The following is a 20,529-nucleotide window of genomic DNA, read 5'->3' on the forward strand; positions in this document are numbered from 1 at the left end:
AATCCATCCTGCCGGGTTGGATTTTTCAAGGTTTGGATGCGAACGGCAAATCCGGTGGCCTTGCTATTGGCATAAACCCCAGGACTGTCAAGATCATTTCATCCTGGGGCGGTTGGGGTTTCATTGGAATGGACATCTTCATGGGGGAACTTGGGCTCACATTAAAAGTTATCAACATTTATGCCCCAAATCAGAACAGAATGGCTTTTTGGCTCAATCTATTGGAAAATAATCTTGTCACAAACTCTACCATTATTGGCGGAGATTTAAATTTCTCCTTGGGTTTGGAGGAATCCTGGGGACATCATGCTCAATTGGACCCAATCTCGGAGCAGATGAGTACGTTACTAGACTCATACAAGCTAGTTGATGTTCCCATGAACAAGAAGGTCCCCACTTGGCATAACAGGAGAACGGGGGAAGCTGCATTGGGACGGAGATTGGACAGATTCCTTATCCATGAAGACCTCATCCATAAACTACCCCTGTACAGACAATGGGTAGGCACAGGCGGTTTATCCGATCACCTTCCCATCTTTCTCCAAGTCAGTGGACCAACAAAGAAGCCCCGCGCCCCCTTCAAATTCTTCTCTGGCCATTTGCAAGATCCAGACTTCATCAACCTAGTCACGGATTTCTGGAGATCTCAACCCCAGCTGAGGGCACAGAGAAAGGCGGCTGATTTCTGCGAAAGACTCAAAGCGCTCAGGATCATGACTGAGGATTGGGCAAAGAGGAAGAGATTGAGAGACGATCAGCACCTCTCGGATATCGAGTTACAGATTGCACAGTTTATGGATGAAAGGGGGCTTGGCTTCCAATCGGAGGATTCAAAATCACTGCTGAACAACCTGGAAAAGCAAAAAATCAAGCTGCTACAAGACAAAGAAGAACAGTGGAGGTTAAAAAGCAGAGCCATTTGGTTGCAAGCGGGAGATAGCAATACTAAGTTCTTCCACAACCTTGCAAATGGCAGAAAGGCCTCTAATACTATATGGCAGCTGCCTAGTGAACCGGAAGGATGGGCCACAATGCACCAACAATTAGCCAGATTGGGTATATCACACTTCAAAAGGAAATTTACTGCTCCGACTGTCATCAACCTCCCGGATATTATCAACCTGGCAGGACATTTTCCTAGATTTGTTGAGCCTGAGGCTATCGAGGATTTGATTCAACCGGTCACCATGGAGGAACTGGAAGGAACACTAAAGTGGTTCAAGAAAGATAAGAGTCCGGGACCGGACGGCTGGCCTGTGGAGTTCTATCTGGCTTTCCTGGAGCTGTTGGGGGAGGATCTACTGGTAGTCATAGAAGAAAGCAGAATCACTAGGCATATTCACCCCCCTATGAATTTCACCTACATAGCCTTGATTCCCAAATCTGACTCCCCTTCTTCGTTCAATGACTTCAGGCCCATTTCCTTATGCAACTGTCTATACAAAATTATTGCTAAAATCATAGCTAACCGCATCAAGCCCATCCTATCAACTCACATCTCCCAGGAGCAATTCGCTTTCCTCCATCACCGCCACATTCAAGATGCCATTGGTACAGCCCAGGAAGCCCTACACTCCATCAAACTCAAAAACCTCAAGGGCATCTCCCTCAAAATAGACCTATCGAAGGCCTTTGACAAAGTAAATTGGCTTTATCTGAAAATGATCCTCACCCATTTGGGCTTCCCCCCTGTTCTCATATCCTGGATTATGGGTTGTATCTCATCTGTTTCATTTGCTATTCTCGTTAATGGTTCGGCCACTACATCTTTCAATATTGACAGAGGGATCAGGCAGGGCTGCCCGCTATCCCCACTCCTCTTCTTGCTTGTTATGGAAGGCCTGAGCAGACTTATAGCATCCGCCAAAAGGAGCGGGGGATTTAGTGGACTAAAAATCATGGAGCACTTCTGCCTAACTCATCTACTTTTCGTTGATGACATCCTGATATTCTTAAATGGAAGTGTCCGGGATACTACCTCGCTCAATGAGATTCTGAACCTTTTCTGCAGAGCTACAGGAATGGAAATAAACAGAGGAAAATCCACCATATCCCTATCGGAATGTACCCTGCAGGAATCTCAGCTGGCCTTGCAGAAATTTTCCTTCCAAGAAACTGATCTGTTGGAGGGTATCAAATACCTGGGCTTCAGGCTTAAACCTGATGGATACAAGATTGCAAACTGGACCTGGCTCATCACAAAGGTCGAAAAGAGAATCAGTTGCTGGTATCACAGGCTCCTCTCTAAAGCGGGAAGACTTACCCTAATAAAATCAGTCCTTGAAGCCACCCCGGTATATTGGATGTCACTTGCCTGGATACCTAGGGGTATACTACACAGAATCCAACAAATTTGTTGTAAATTCCTCTGGAATGGCAAGAAGGAGGGCAAGACCTTTGCCTGGGTTAAATGGACCAAAATTGCTACTCCTAAGAAGTGGGGAGGGTGGGGACTTAAATCACTCCTGGCTTTTGCACAAGCCTTGGCTGCTAAACAAGGATGGCTTCTATTGAAACAGAACAGTCTATGGGCGGAAGTCATACACCACAAATATATTTGGCCATTGACCATCATTGATTGGATTAGAAGGCCGAATTGGAATCGAAAAGGTATCTCAGGGATTTGGAGGGCCATTCTCAATGCTTTGCCCATTATAAAAGATAGGTTGCTATGGAAAATTGGCAATGGCGCATCAGTCCGTATTGGTATTGACCCATGGCTGGGCTGCGGAAACTCCCATAGACTACCAGAAGGTTTGGTGCTCTATCTAAATAACAGAGGTATTAAATTTCTATCACAGATTGGCGACCAGCAGAATTCTACCTTCTTTTCTCAGGCCTGGTTAAATGAACAGCACTGGAACATCCCTATTGAGTGGAATGAGGTATGGCAGAGATATATACAGGCCCTTGCTGAGACTCATGTCAGATTAAGGGCAGAAGAGGATGAACTCATATGGGCTCTTTCAAAATCTGGACAATATACGCCAAAGATGGGCTATGACACAATTATTGAAGACAGAAAACCTGAGAACCTCAAAAGCTGGTGGGTCTCTCTATGGAAACTGAATGCTCCTCCAAGAACCAGGTTGCTGATGTGGAACATATTGGAAAATAAAGTCCCCACTGGTTCATATCTTAAAAAAAGGGCTTTCTCGGGACTGTCCCGATGTGTGATGTGCCTGCAAGATGAAGAATCGACCCATCATCTATTCCTCTCATGTCCGACCACCAGGACTATCTGGTCTCAGGTCATTCAATCTCTTAACTTAAATGTGAACTGGCAGGGGGCGGATATCAACACAGCGTGGGAACAGTGGTGGAGTAACGTGGTGGCGGAAAAGCCTAGGAACCTCCCTCTCCTGGTATCATGGTATATATGGATCAAGAGGAACACCATCATATTTGAGGACAGACATGTTAATTGGAACCTTCTCCACCCTATAATCTGCACGGCATACTCAGAACTACCAAACGAGAACAGTCATGGAAAGCCCAGAAACATTCGACAGGAGCAGATTAATAAAGATAGGCCGTGGGCCTACTTTGATGGAGCCACCCAACAACAAGGCTGTGGTGGCGGCATACTATTTCACCTATCAGAAACCCATTACTTTCAGATTAGCATGGGGCTAGGCCCGGGAACAAACAACCACGCCGAATTGATATCTCTGAGGCACCTTTTATACTTTGCCATTATGAAAAACTGTCGAAACTTGCAAATATTTGGTGATTCAAAGACTGTGATTGATTGGTATAACAACACGGCTGTCTGTCATGCATACTCATTGAAGCATATCTTGGAAGAAATTGTTTTTTTCAAAACATTCTTTGACCAGATATCTGTTTCTCACATCTACAGGGAAAGAAATGGAACTGCTGACCAGCTATCGAAAGAAGCGACGCATCGTCCTCTAGGCGAGTGGATGATCGTTGAAATTTCTCCAGCAGGGACATACCAATATTTTCACAGGCCTTATATAGATGGGGCACTCCAGTGAGGCAGCAGCCTCTATTATTATCAGTTATTTTTTATGTCCATGAACTTATGATTATGTTTATCTTTGTATATATATAATACTTACTCTAGTAGATAGGGAACTATATATGTACAGGCGATACTATCTCTTTTTTTATGGTCTCTGCACCAATACTGTACACCCCATGGGTTTTTTTCCAGCATCTAGACTCTAACAGTGGACGTGTGCCACATTACAACATATGCCTTCGGGCATCTACAACATGTAATTTCTTTTATGAAATTATGAATTTTCTTTTCCCCGGAAAAAAGCATCACAACCTTCAAATATATTGGTTTTATTAGGGTTCTTTTCCTTTACAACCATTAGTAAAAACTGCTTACTTGAATCCACAATTCTTTTCATCTACCTTGAGTTTATGAGAGAATAGTTATTTTTGAGTTTATGAGCTCTTACAGTATATTCTATTCCATCTTTAGTGATTTGATACTTATTTTCAGCTCTATAGAAAATAGCTTTCCTATCATACAAGTAAGGACTTCCCAAAACAATACCACATATATCCAATGGAACTATATCTAACTCAACCTCATCTACAAATGTTGACCCAATAGCAAACCTAAGTTTACATTGTCTTGTTACTTGTAGCTTTGTTTTGTCACATACCCAACCTAATGGATATGGCTTCTCGTGAGGTTTTGTTTGTAATCCCAACTTATTTACAATTGTTTCAGAAATTTAGTTTACTTGTGATCCACTATCAAATAAAGTATCAACCTTTTGGTGCTTGGAAATGACTCTAATACGAAAAATCTCATGTATTTTCCTCTCATTATTTTCATTATCAATAGATTGTGCAGAATTACTTGTGGATGCTTCATAATTTTTACCTTTTATACTTGTGGTTGTGGTTGTTGTTTCATCACCTGAGTCTAACCCCAAGTCTTTCTGAATAGAAACAACAATATTTTTCTTCTTACCATTGAACTTCTTAGGTTTCAACTCTGGATGCAAAGACCAGCAGTGTGCCTCATCGTGTCCGTCCTTCTTGCAATGGTTACATGAAGGTTTGTCCTTTTGTACAATGTTTATTTTCCTCTCCTTCCATTTCAGTTTCTTCTTTTCCTTGTTCTTTCTTACAGAGTGTTTAGATTATCCCCCAAGTTCACATTCTTGCCTCTAGCTTCTAGATGTGTAGCCTAAACTGATACATCATCTAAGCTAGTGGGATTAAACATGAGAATGGTATGCTTCAAATAGCTATGCAGACCACCGATATACTTCAACAAAGTTTTAGGTGAGTCTAGAGATATGCCTAGAGTTAAAGCTCTTTTTCTAAATTCCTGAGTATAACTTTGTACACTTTGACCTTTTAACTGGTGAAGATTTTTCCAACCCATCATTGCCTGCTGCATATAAGCTAAAGGATAGAATTGTTTTTTGATGGCATAAATGAATTCATTCCAGGTAGAAAGGATTTTGCCATGTCTTTGCAGATCATCTTGTGTTTTGCCTTCCCACCACACTAGTGCAGTTCCTCCAAGTCGAAGGCTAGCCAGCTGAATCTTTCTCCTTTCTGAATCAATGTTCTGCACCCTACAATATACATCAACCTATCTTATCCAGTTATCTAGCTTTTCTACATTTAGTTCTCCATCATAAATTGGCAAATCAAACTGCACATCTAATTTAATCAAAGAAGTTTTCTTCTTTTTCTTATAAGGGCTAGGAGATGAGGAGGATGAAGGTGATGGTGGAGGAGATGATGGAGGAGGCTTTTCCCCTTTCCCTTTGCCCTCTAGAGGGGCAACTAGAAAAGGTTCCTCTGCTCCTTTTTCTGGTTTGGGTGTTGAAGTGTTTTCACCTTGACCCTTCTTAAATTCCCGATACATCTCTTCCACCATGGCTCACATGGCCATAAAACTATCCATGAACTAAGATTCTGATTCCAATGGAGCTTCTTATGCCATTCTCCTCTAAGGATTGACTCTTCTAATCTCTGGATTAGCCTCAACAAGTTCTCCTTCTCCTAGTTTGAGCTTTGACCTAGTTAGGATTCAAAATCCAGCACAAGATTGTCTAACCTTAACAAAACCAAAACCAAAAGCTCTGATACCGCTTGATATGAAAATGAGATCTTAAAACAATATTAAGGTATTACAGACTCATGTGCAGGAATTCCTATATTAATTAGTGCAACGCATCAAAAATATTGCAAATAATATAGACAATGAGTAGTTAGAAAAACATAATAGGCACACACATCAAAACAACAACTAATCAAGGAGTTCACCAGACTTCTTGGCTACGTCTCCTGGTCCAGCTTTTAGTGGTGACCTCTCTATTATGTCTTCAAGAGTAGATTATTACAAGTGTGAGCTCAAATCGAGTCTCAATACAACAGTGACAAAACAACAGGGATTTACTTGAAATATTCAAGTCTACTAGAGTACACATACTCTCCCTCTTGCTCTCTGTCTTATGATTTCTCTCTGTCTTAGCAACTGCCTGCTCTGTCTCTAACATTGAGTGGCTTTTAATCCTATCGGCACTTGTCTGTTCGTCTCCCCTTTCGAGCTCTCTGGCTCCTAGCCTTTATCTGTTCAAATCCCCTCTGAGCATTAAACAATCATTGTAAAACGCCTTCAGGTATGGTGGCCACCTGTTTTTATATGGAAATGCGCTAATACAAAGAAAAGCCCAACAAATCCCTTTATATCGGAACTCAAGACTTATAGAGTCACGTTTATAAAACTCGTCGAGTCTCGCTATTGCAAGTCGCATTTGTATCGGCCCCACTCCTTTTTATCATCGCGATACGATATATCGCAATCGCATATCACATAGTCCTCGGGCTGTGCTTGGTCCTCCTTATGTTTTTAGCATTGCGATATTACGAGAAAATCTGGACCATTGATCTGCGCACTTGATTGACGGTCCTCATTGACTCGAACTGATCGCTGTCGTGATTTTCATATGGCTGCCTCCGATATCTCCTGCTAGCCTCGGCCGATTGCAATATGCCTTTTGTAGCATTTTTTGGTTTTGATTAGATAGAATATTTCAAAAAATGTTAAGTTAGGATATGGACATAACAATAGTGAATAAAATGTTAGTTGAAAAATAAATCTTGATGATGATGTCCATATCAAAGAAAATGTTAGGATAGTTGCTCTAAAAAATCAAGGAAAAATGAAAATGTTAGGTATAAAGAAAACAAATAAACTCTGAAAGTGAGCAAGTCTAAATGCCACTACTCTGTTTCTGCAAAATAATGGATGTGTGCAACTTGTTTTAAATGCCACAACCCATGACAGTCAATTCTTGACTGCTTCATGCTTTAAATTTCATGTTATAGTTAGAGAATAAAGATATGTCCAAACCGTTTAATCTTGGCAGATAGGTAATTAGGTAGAGAATAATAAGGTGCTCATTAGTTTAATCTGAGCCCTTTGAAGTTATAAGGGTAGAATTAGATAGTTTGTTTTTGTTAAATAAGTGAAGAAAAAATGATAGGGTAAGCAAAGGGTAAGTAGAGAAAGGTTGCAGCAGTTTGATTATTGATTAGACAAAATGCACATTTATCATATGTTTCTATGTCCAGGAGGAAATTACATAAAGCAAATGAAGGTCTACAACATCAATTTATTGACCCCCCTCATTTTTATTCATTCATATATTCACTACTTTCCCCTTCCTACCTTCATTCAATTCATAATCATTCATTTCCATTAAAAATCCCTTTTCCTATGGTTAAAACCCTTTTACCTCAAAAACCCACAAAAATAGGTTTTACCCTAAGTATTATGCATATATGAAAAATAAATAACTTATAAAAACATAATACTTAGTCATTTTCCCTTTTCCCGCATATTTCATATTAACATTAACATATAACATTAAATCCTTAAGGTTTCCCCTTTCCTGTATAATATAGCTCCTTTATTAAAATATCCGAAAACCCTTAGTTTTGTTTTAAAACTAAGTATTTCATAAATATCGCATCGGCGGGATCCGCAACCCTTTAAACATCCATATACTATAGTTTTATTAAAAAACTATGTATTTCATATAAATATCACATCGCAATATCAGCGGGTTGAAAGTCCTTCATATAAATAACCCTCCCCGCATTGCAAACTCCGATTGCGATATGTGATGGCAAGTCCGGACCCGACCCATATATATTGCAACTCATGCCACATTGCATCCGCCCCTCATCGCAAGTCCCGTCTGATGCATACATCCTCTGCCTTTGCGATATCCGATCTCCGATCGCGATGAGAGCCTAGACCCGACCATACATATATTCCAGTTAATTGCCATGTCGCATCTGCCCATTGTTATATGTCTTTGCGATAGGCCTACCCCCGCCTAAATCCGATAGCGATATGCGATATTAGCTGGACCCGATATCATTATCTGCCATATTTTATATATTTTCAAGTCTGCCATACGCGATTTGTAAAGGTTTTTTGTGTTAAATCGATTTTTGATTTAAACACGAAAATCACCCAAAACCTTCATTTAAGCTGCTAATCACATTTTAACCAAGATTTAAGCTATTCCCGCCATTTTTATCATCCATACTCATTCAATTCACCACTGTCCAATCTAAGGCTTTTAGATCCAACGGCCCTCGGTGATTTCGGGTACGCTCCCTGTACAGGAATTTCCCACCCGAAAAGTTTGCCTGATAATGCAAAAGAAGACTGTTTTTCCTTTTAACCCATAAAAAGGAATTTTTACTCTGTCTTGCCTGTTTTACACAGCACAGCTCCAACTATGCCTTTGCGGCCATTAAATCATGTTTTCACCTTCCAATACCTCCCGGACACCTTTCGATAGCCTTTGAAAGCTCAAAAAATCCATCACGACCTCCTCTGTCGCCATATTTTTCTTAATGAGTTCTGTGTTTTGCAGGGAAGACCGTTGTTTCAGGTTTATAAACAACAAACTTGCATAACTGTTTGAAGACGCAATATGAAGATTTACTGTTAAAAACATAGTAAAACCTAAAAGGAGCGCAGTAAATTTACTCAACAGGATCAAAAAGAGAGTTACAGAGTTTAAAGCAATATCAGTAAAAGGATTTAACGGAATCAGCCAGCGTAGAGGATACAAACAAAAAATCAGCTAAAGGGGAAAAATATCAGACAAATGAAGCTAGCACAGCCTGAATAAAAGGGGACAGCAAGAAGCAGTTCAATAGCTGCCCCTATCTTCTTGCATGAAGATCTTCTCCTTTCCTAGAATAAATCTTAAACAGTTTTAGGATATTTCTTAGTTTCATTGTTGTATAAATAACTCTCTTTTTGAGATGTTATGGGTTCGGAGTTCAAGATTCATAGCATTGTTGTAAAGTTGTGACTGTTGGTTCCACTTTGAACCTGGAAGTCACCTTTGAAGGAAGCTTTTGTAGATACTTGTTGTACTCAGTCTTTCTGGGGCCTTAATACAAAATAGAGGATTCTGAATTTGGTTTTACATAGTTTGTGTTATCCTGTAAGTTTTTCCAGTTTTCAATCATCATGTTTTTCTTCATATGCTTATGACTTACAGAGATATCTAGGTAGGAACAATTAGAGTTTCAATTGATTCCTATAAGCTCCTGAAGTGATCATCTATTAAGAGATTGGATTAATGCAATTGTCTGTGTAGCTAATCCCCTCTAATCAATAAATCATTAGCATCATGTGTAAGCTTAAGTATACTACCTTGAATCTTTTGAATGTAGTTCAGAAGGTTTTCCAACTTATGATTGTTCTGTTTTACAGTCTAGAAACTGTGATAATCATACTTTTGTTGTCTTCTACTCAACACTATTTTGATCTATATCACCGTGTAATGATTTATAGCAGCCCTTTGTTGAAGTATTAATATATCCCAAAGGGTTAATTACTTCAATCCTACATCTATCTTCTTTCATTGGTCTTCCAAAATTAAAACCAAAAACCCCCAAAACAATTATTTTAGATGCTCTGGCATTGGTAGCTTGACCTACTACTATCTCAAAGGCACAACAATGCCGATTATATCTGGATTGTTGATCGGTCTAATCTGACAGCTCCTGTGCATCCTGTTTGGACCTTCGCTTTACTCTGTTTTCCACCATTTCTTAATGTTTTTCCCATGCTATAGTGTTTCCGATAATTATGTATATGAAGACTTAGAGGTTTTTAGGATCCATTTTGGATCACCGTAGATGCTTCATCAATCATAACATCTATACTTTCAACAATCTTTTGGAGCTTCTTATTATAATATTTACTTCCTTTACTTCTGGAAGAATATCCAAGAAGAATTCCTTCATTATCTCTAGATTCAAAATTTCCAATCTTATCATTATTTTTCTTTATAAAAAAACTTCATCCAAAGGTTCTAAAGTGTTTGATAGTCGCAATTTTTCGATACCAGAGTTCGTATGGAGTTTTATCACTATTTACTCGAACATGGGCCTTGTTGAGTATATCGATGACTATATGTACTGATTCTCCCTAGAAGGTGTGAAGTGTTCCTGACTCATCAAGCATGGCGCATGCCATTTGTTGAACTGTTCTATTCATTCTTTTTTCCAATCCATTCGTTGAGGAGTTTTAGATATGGAAAAATGCTATTTAATGTCATGTTTCTCACAAAAATTAAAATATTCATATAATATAAACTCTCCTCCTCTATTAGATCTAAGGCATTTAATTTTTAATTCTAATTCATTTTCCACCATAGCCTTGAATATTTAAAAATTTTCAAATTCCTTATCTTTATACTTTAGTAAACTGACCCAACACATTCTTGTAAAGTCATCAATTAATAACATGAAGTATTGTTCACCATGAGGAGTATTCTTTCTCATAGGTCCACATAAATCAGTATGAACAAGTTCAAGGGGTTTACCTGAGGTGCATTCTTTATCTTTGAACTAAACTTTGGATTGCTTACCAAATTGGCATGATTTGCAGATACTATTTTTAGGTGGAGAGATGTATGGAAAGTCACGAACTGTTCCCTTCTTGCATGATTTGTATAGTTGATAAAAAGATGAGGTGTCTCAATCTTTTGTGCCAGAGCCAAATTTCTTCAGATTTTCTAATAAATAAACACTCTTTCCAACCTTCTAGGATATAGACAATGCCTTGAGTTTTGGCTCCCTTGATTATAGTCTTACCTATATCCAAATTTCTTACCAAGAAATTCTTTGACTTGAAAATAACTTCATGCCCCTGATCACACATTTGAATAACACTTAACAAGTTATGTCTTATCCCATCAACAAATAATACATTCTCAGCTTTGACCTTTTCTTTTAATACCACAAATCCTTTTCCTTTAATAGTAGCAGGTGAATTATTACCAAAAGTCACATTATTTTATTTCTTAATTTCATTAAAAGAAACAAAATTATCTTTGTTGCCTATGGTATGCTTAGAACAATTGTTGTTAATGTACCATAGATTCTCTTGATCTCCTAGATATAATGTTAGACCATAATTTTCAAAGGAAGTAATTTTATTTTTCCATACCTTAGGAGGTTCTGACTTCTGCTTATGTTAATAAGATGAATTCATCCTTCTTCGGCATTTAGTTTCTTCATGACCAAAATTATTGCAAATAGAACATTTAACTTCATTCTAAAGAGGGGAGAAAACATTATAAGAATACTTATTTGAGTTATTTGCATTATGTTGATTTCTTGCTTCTCTAGTCATAACTGTTTTATAAGAAACACAATGAACTAATTTGTGACCAAAGTTGTGACAAATGAAGCATGTAACAACACTGGTTGAAAATACATGTAAATATAAAAATAATACCAAGGTCACGGGACACGTATTCCAAGATGAATTTTAGGAAGAACATCCTAGTGGGTGATCATTTCAGTTATTATAGCTAAAAGAAATTGGCAAAGGCAATGACAAAGGCTTTGGAAAGGCAAAGAGACATTTATTGGCATTTATTTATGAAAATAAAGGAAAAGAGGAGAAAAGGAAGGTGAAATGTCACAAGTTGCATGTGAGGAGTAAAATGAAGGAAAAATAATGGAAAATGAAGAAAATAAGTGCCTTAATGATAAAAAGGCTTCTAAGGATCAGTTCATAGAATTTTTTTTTCAGTTCAGTTTTGGAGCTCTCTCTCTCATACTCTTGGACACTTAGAGTTTCTTGGAGCACTATTGGAGGAGTGTGGCATACCTAGGATTTCGAGAAAGAAGACAAAGGAAAAGCAGGAAAGTGCAAGAGGAAATATGCCTTGGTTGGAACAAACGCTCTAGAGCCCTGGACAACTTGGGGTAGAGACCGATCTGGTGATGGTTAGTGATGTCAGGCCATGACATGGAATCATTGGTTGAGGGTTGAGGTGATTTGGCCTTTGGAATCCCTGGTTTGGTTTAGGTTGATTTATTCCAAGAGATCCCACATTCATGCTTGGAATATGGCATGGGGGTGATTGGCTAAAGAAAGATTTGGCTCAACCTAGTCTATGGTTGGGTCGTATGTGGAAGTCCCTGACTTGGTTGGCATTTTCATATATTAATATGAGGTATTTTATATTTTTATTTAGAGCATATGTATTGATTATGATGGTGATATTATGGTTGATTTTCCATGGTTTATATATTGGTATCTATGCTAGTTATATGATGCCCATTGACTATGGACCTTAACATGTTTGATGAATATATGCATGGTTGATGAATGCATTGACTAATAGATGTTATTGCAGCTATTATGAGAGGGCATTAGACCTCCTTGGTGATTCTCAAATAAGTTTTAGACCCCTATGTTTACTTATGCATTCATGACCTATATATTATATGTTTTCCATGTGTTTGATGAAATGTATGTCATGGTTGGGCTTGGTTAGGTCAAGTCCTTGATCAAGTTTTGTGTTAGAAGCTTTGTATTCATGTCATTTGTTGTTTTGGAAAGTATCATCTAGTTCTGGGTAGTGGTCGGGATCTTAGCCCTGAAAAGTGGCCTAAATATCTTGGTCTCTGGTACAAAACTTGGTGAAAAATATTGTAGCCTCTCCCTTGCAAGCTTGTGGGAGCGACTTGTGACCTATAGTAGCATGCATGTAGGCTTATGCATGCAACTAAGAGTTTTTTCAGTGAAAAGGAAATTTGACTCAAGGCTTGGGCACCTAGAGGGGTGGTTTAGCTCTTGTGGGTCCTATAGCTCCTAAGGAAGGTCAATAAAATTTTGTTGTGTCAATTCCACTTCCTTAAGGTGATCTAGGAGGTTGAATCATATCATAGCAACTCTTCATCACATGCTTAAGCCAGTGAATCGGTTAGCTTGGGTATGTGGGAGGAGGGTGTTACAGAGTGGTATTAGAGTGGGTTCTGTTCTCTTTGGGTGTTTTCTGGTTTTTGTTATCTTTGGGTGATATCCGATACCACAGAGTGGTATAAGAGCATGGTTCAACACTTGAACTGGATGGGCGGAATGTGTTTGTCATGCATGCATGTAGGTTGTATAAGTGCTTGTTATGTATGCATGATAGTGGTCATTGTTACAATTGTGTTTCCTTGTAGGAGTTGATGATTTTTTTTTCGGGATGTGCTTGCCATGAATTCATTTTAGTTGTATATGCATGCCGATGTTTATATGTTATTACACATGTATTTTCATGGTTATGGTTATGCATGTATATAGGCTAGAGATGCATTGTGATGATAATTGTTGTGTTCTTGTGTCATCATGATGCTATTGGTTGTTATGATGCTATTGTTTTGGGTGAGATAAAGCAGGAGATGTAGATCATCAAACCGAGGTTGCAACATTGGACCTCGGGGTAAGATTAGATTGTCATACAGGTTTGTACGATGGGCATGCAGGTATGTTGGTTAATGGTTGTTATAAGCATTAGGGTTATGCACATTCTTGTCATTTTATTATTGTTGTGGTTACATGCATGATAGATGCTAGTTGGTGAGTGCGGTCATATGCATGTGTCAGATAGTCATGCATGGTAGTAACTTGTTGTTGTATGCATTGTTGTTGTTGTTTTATGTTAGTTAACTTGATGATTATGTTATATGTTGTTGATGAGTATGTTATATGTTAACTTGTTGTTTTTATATGACAGTTAACTTGATGATTATGTTATATGTTGTTGATGAGTATGTTATATGTTAACTTCTTGTTATTTTATGTTAGTTAACTTGATGATTAAGGTTATTGCATTATGATATTGATGTTATATGTATTGTGTTGATCTAGATCGGTCTATGTAGATGGTTATGGTTATGGTTCTGAAATTCAGGTATGAGATGATATAATTGTGATATTGTGTCACACTAATCTAGATTGACTCATGCAGATGTGATAGCCTCCCCTAAGATGCATTGAGGTGTGAGTTTGATTATGTCATCACTTTGGTTTATCTAGCATGGTATGTTTACAAATTGATTGAATGTTTAATTAATTGCATGATATGAGTATGTGTTTATAAGATTGTCTGAAGGAATGATTTTGTTTTAAGATGGCTGTACTAACACATTATGTGTTGAGGAAGCTGATATATACTTGAGTGCAAGTGAGTGCTAGTTGCAGTGTTATGATTTATGACTATGAGTTGGCTGTTGATTATGACATGGTTGATAGTATTGGTAAATATTAATTTCAATTACTAGATATGATGTCTTGATCTTTAGAACATGTGACTAACATGTGTGAGAAATCACAAGGCAACATGCTTGGCACAACAAGGTAAGGTAATTGGTATATTGTTATATTTATTTATACAATAACAACTATGTGGTTATGACAATATGATGCAGGGGATTGCATGGAAAAAGAGGCTTCCATGAAAACTTGAAGAAGGCTCAGGTTGAGATTTCCCTTAGAAGCATTGGGAACCCATGGTAATTGAGTCATGGTGTTTGCTGCTAGTTTTGTGCTTTCGGCCTTTTGTGAATTGTTTTTTCTTGATTTGTAGTTTTTTTATGTCTAGTGTATGGCCATACCACTTTTTTTGTGGTGTTGTATTGTTGTTGGTTCTCCGTTTTTTTCTTCTTGTTTATGTCTTGTCTTGCCCCTTTTATGTTTTAAGGGTCTTCGGAATTGGTTGGGAAAGAGGAAAGTTAATGGAGCTTGGGAACAGTTGAACAAAACTCAACAGATAATGTAAAACTATGATGAAGCCTGATGCATAAATAAGGGAAACTGAAGGCAAGAATATGACAACTAAATAGATGGTTAGGCCCATCGAGGTAAATGGACAGTGGTAGGACAATGATGAGAAAGGTAACATAAAAGGTAAAGTAAATGGATTTGAGGCGTCATATGCCTTGGCTAAGTTGGGAAATGTTGTTCTCAATGTGGTGCATGTTGTGAATGGATAAAGGGAGTTCTCTTCACCTTGACCCTATGATACCTGGTAATTATGTTGTGATCATGATTATGCTAATGTCTATATATGTATGTATGTATGTATGTATGTCATTGTGTAACAAAGTTGTCAGGGATCATGCTTATTTCATGCTAATGTATACATACATACATACATACATACATACATACATACATACATACATACATATACATATACATATACATATACATATACATATACATATACATATACATATACATATATACATATATATATATATATATATATATATATATATATATATATATATATATATATATATATATATATATATATATATGTCGTTGTCTGAGAGGGTCATCGAGGATCATTTTTGTGGAGGAATGATTGCTTATGTAGGTGAATGGCAGGAAGAGGTTCCTAGTATCAAGTGGGAAGAGTAGCCTTGATAAATCTATGAGGTCAATATCATATGGATATGAATTGATATTGTGCGGGGATATTATATGTCTATGTTATGGAAGGTAATGCTGAGATATACTTCAATGGAAAGAAAGCAGTGTGATCTACAACATGCTGGGATAAGCATCGATGACAAAGAGACATTAGAAGCAAGGTTACTTGGTAAGGACAATGTGATCTTAGGATGTGTAGTATTAGTGTTGTGTACATGTAGCATATGTAGTATTGTGTACATATGATGTTATGTGCCTATTGTATATATGGTGTTGTGTTTATATTGCATATGTAGTGCTGGGTATAGATGGTGTTATGCACATGTTGTATATGTAGTACCGTGTACATATCATATTGTGTGCATGTTGGATATGCAGTGTTGTGCGCATATGGTGCTATGCACATGTTGGATACGCGGTGCTGTGTACATATGGTGCTATGTACACCTTGTATAAGCAATTCTATGTACATATGGTGTTGTGTGCATGTTGTACACGTGGTGATATGTATATATGGTGTTGTGTGCATGATTGTACATGTGGTGCTGTGTGCATGTGGTGTTGTGTACATGTTGTACATGTGTGTTGTGTGTAGGGGGTGTTGTGTACATGTTGTGCATGTGGTGCTATGTACATGTGGTGTCATGTACATGTCGTGAATGTGGTGCTGTGTACATATTGTACAGGTGGTGCACTGTACATGTGGTACTGTGTACACGTTGCGTAGGTGGTGCTGTGTACATGTGATGTTTTGTGTACACATTGTGCAGGTGGTGCTATGTACATGTTATACATATGGTACTAGTGTACATGTGGTATTGTGTGCATGTCATACATGTTGTGTTATGTACATGCGGTACTACGTATGTGCATTGTGTAGTCGTGGCATCATGACAAGTGTATTCATTGTGTTGTACTCTGTGTATGTATATGTATTGTGTTGTACACCAAGTTTAGGTGTATGTATGTGTTTTGTTGTACATTGGGTGTAGGTGTATTTATGATGTTGTGATGTACATTTGGTGTAGGTGTATTTATTATGTTGTGATGTACACCGAATGTAGGTGTATGTGTTGTGTCGTATGCCAAATGTAGATGCATGTACTGTGTTGTACACCGGGTGTAGTTGTATGTGTTGTGTTGCATGCTGAGTGAAGATGCATGTATTTTGTGTTTTTGTACACCGTGTGTGGGTGTATGCATATGATGTACAATGTGTGTATGTGTACATGGTTGAAGAGAAGAAAAGGCACTAGGTGCTTTCCGGGTGTGGAAACCAATCATGTGTGTGTACGAAAAGGACAAAGGTAGAATAAAAGGACCAATTAAAGGATAAGTATCAATATTTTATTTCAATTTTGTTATGCATGTGATCTATGACTCTAATTTATGATGGTTAGATGTGATTTACAATTTTGGTTTATTATGATTGCATGCGATTCATGATTTTGATCTATGATGGTTATGTTTTGAGCTAACTGAATGTGATGTTTTTATACATAATGATTTGATCAAGAGTTAGTTTTCCTTGTTGTGATAGGAAGTAAATAGAGTTTCAAGTGTACCTTATTAACGAGATACCAATGAGGTATGCTTTTAAATTATCTCAATTTATTTTAAATCTAATGGAAGTTATGTTGGTACAGGAAAGTACGGAAATTTCCGGATTGGGTGGTTGAAATCGACTACAAGAATTAGAAGCAACAACAAAAAGGAATTGGAACAAGCAACAATATGTTGATAAAGCACTTCAAGAGTAGGTCCATTGTGGGAAACTCGTACCCAATAGTGTCCATTTATTTCCATGAACATGCTATGACTGGTATGATGGTTTTGAGACAAGGATATGCCTTCGTTTTTGGACCTTCCTTGTCTCCAAAACCATATATGACCTTCCAGTATGAGGTATGTTTTCATGTTTTCAACAAGATGTCATTGTAAATATTGCAACGAGCTATGTTATAAATCTCCATGGGCAGTATGTTTTTCATTTAGGCAGTGTTGTTGGTTATAGGTGTCATTGAACACCAAGGACAATTTTCCCCTAAGGGGGAGGGTTCTGTAACAACCCTGGTTAAAAATCCATGTAAATATAAAAATAAGACCAATGGGACACGTATTTGAAGCTGAATGTTGGGAAAAACATCCTGGTGGGTGTTCATTTCAGTTATTATGGCTAAAGTAAATTGGAAAAGGTAATGGCAAAGGATTTGGAAAGGAAAAGAGGCATTTAGTGGCATTTATTTATGAAAATAAAGGAAAAGAGGAGAAAAGGAAGGTGAAAGGTCATAGGTTGCATGTAAGGAGGAAAATGAAGGAAAAATATTGGAAAATGAAGAAAATAAAGGCTCCAATGATAAAAAGGCTTCTGAGGATTAGTTCATAGACATTTTTCAGTTCAGTTTTTGAGCTCTCTCTCTATTATCTCTCTCATAGTCTTGGACACTTAGAGTTTCTTGGAGCACTATTGGAGGAGTTCGACATACTTGGGATTTGGAGGAATAAGGCAAAGGAAAAGTAGGAAAGCATAAGAGGACATCAGGGTCAAAAACTACATTGGGTTTTTCTTGTAGGTACCAAGTTGCATGTATGATTTCCTTTCCATATTTGGCATGCATGGCATATGCATGTGGTTATTTGGTTATGATCTGTTGACATTAGCATAAAGGATTTCCTGGATTGATAATGGGTTTGCCTCCCTTTGCCATTTCCTGGATAACCATGGTGACATGGGTTTTACTTTCATTTTTTGGTTGGTTCTCATATTCCTTTGGCTGTGGATCGAGTTATTAGTTCCTGGAGCCTTGGTTGGACAAACGCTATGGAATCCTTGTAACAACTTGGGTTGAGTTACTAATCCTGGAGCCTCGTTTGGAAAAATGATCTGGAGCCCTTGGTGGGTTGAGTTACTAGTCCTACAGCCTTGGTTGGAAAAATGCTTTGGAGCCCAAAAATAACTATGAGTTTAGTAACTCGTCCTGGAAGCCCTAGTTGGAACAAATTCTCTGGAACCCTATACAACTTGGGTAGAGATCGATCTAGTGATGGTCAATGATATCTGACTATGAGGTGGAATCATTGGTTGAGGGTTGATGCGATTTTGCCTTTGGAATCCATGGTTTGGTTTATTCCATGATATCCCACATTCATGCTTGGAATATGGCATGGGCTGACTTGCTGAAGAAAGATTTGGCTCAGCTTAGTCTATGGTCGAGTGGTACGTGGAAGTCCCTACATTGGTTGGCATTTTCAAATATTCATATGAGGTTTTTTCTATTGTGATCTATGAGCATATGTATTGATTATGATGGTGATATTATGGTTGAGTTGACATGGTTTATATGTTGGTTATTTGCTAGATTCTATGTTGGTTATTCACTGTTTATATGATGTACAATGTCTATGGCCCTTGACATGTTTGATGAATATATGAATGGTTAATGAATGCATGGAATAATAGATGTTATTTCAGCTATTATGAGAGGGCATTAGACCTCCTTGGTGATTCTCAGATAAGTTTCAGACCCCTATGTTTACTTATGCATTCATGACCTGTATATTATATGTTTTCCATGTGTTTGATGAAATGTCTGTCATGGTTGGGCTTGGATAGGTCAAGTCCTTGATAAAGTTTTGTGTTAGAAGATTTGTCTTTGTGTCATTTGTTTTTTGGAAAGTCTCATCGAGTTCTGGGCAGTGGTCGGGATCCTAGCCCTAAAAAATGGCTTAAATCTCTCAGTCTTTGGCACAAAACTGGCTAAAAAAGACTACAGTCTCTCCCTTGTAGGCTTGTGGGAGCGACTAGAGGCCTATAGTAGCATGCATGCAGGCTTGTGTATGCGACTGGGAGTTTTTTCAGTGAAAAGACAATTTGACTCAGGGTTTGGGTACCTGGAGGGGTGGTTTAGCTCCTGTGGGTCCTTTAGCTCCCGAGGAAGGTTAGTAAGGTTTTTTTGTGTCAATTCCACTTCCTTAAGGTGATCTAAAAGGTTGAATCATATCATATTAACTCTTCGTCACATGTTTACCCTAGTGGACAAACTATCTTGGGTAAATGTGGGAGGAGGGTGTTACAAGCATTGACCATTGAGGTAAGAATACTTGGGAGTATAATACCTTCTTGAGTAGCTTACCCTTTTTTCATGGAAAGGTTGTCTTTCCTGAGTATAGTTTGACCCTTCATTATTTTTTTGAGTCCTACTATTATGATGATTGCTTCCTCTTACAACATTGATGTAGCTTTTTATAACCGTTTCAAAGGATTTCATAGGATCTGATGTTTCACCATTTGGATTGTATCCAAGACCTATCTTGATTAGTGGAGAGTACTAAAACTTAATGATTTCCTCTAAATTTTTAGATCCCTTAGAAAATCTAAGATTTAGAGCCTTAGTTTTCTCAAGTTCCTTTCTTAGTCCCACAATTTCAAGTTCTAAATTTTCATAGTGTTTTTCCTTTTCTTGGACCTGTTTCTTCAAAGCTTCTTCTACCAATTTAGCCTCTTCTAGATAGATCTTTAGCTAGGTTATTTCTTCAACTAGGTTGTTTTCTTTATACATATTGATTTCCTTTTCTTGATTCTTGTTTATGACCCTAAGTCTATCAATTTCTTCTAGAGCATCCACAAAGTCATAATTACTATCATATTCATCTACACATTGTTCTTCAAATGCCATAAGTAATTGGAAATCTTGATATGATTCATAATCCTCATTATTGGAAGAATATTCACTATCTTCATGTGTATAAAAACTTTT

At 37.8% G+C, this 20,529-nt stretch overlaps 1 protein-coding gene across 1 annotated transcript in view; it reads left to right on the forward strand.

Annotated features, from left to right (window-relative positions):
• The window catches only part of LOC149206068 (uncharacterized), an 83,570-nt gene that overhangs the window by 954 nt on the left and 62,087 nt on the right, over positions 1–20,529 (forward strand). The window contains exons 2-3 of the mRNA XM_089397582.1: positions 31–3,754; positions 3,863–3,997. Of these exons, the coding sequence (XP_089253708.1) occupies positions 31–3,754; positions 3,863–3,997 (3,859 nt within the window). The remainder of the gene's footprint in view (positions 1–30; positions 3,755–3,862; positions 3,998–20,529) is intronic.

Source organism: Pinus tabuliformis, chromosome 1_2 (assembly GCF_031772625.1).
Source record: "Pinus tabuliformis cultivar Carrire ecotype Pingquan chromosome 1_2, CPIR1, whole genome shotgun sequence".
In the NCBI taxonomy this organism is placed as follows: Eukaryota; Viridiplantae; Streptophyta; class Pinopsida; order Pinales; family Pinaceae; genus Pinus; species Pinus tabuliformis.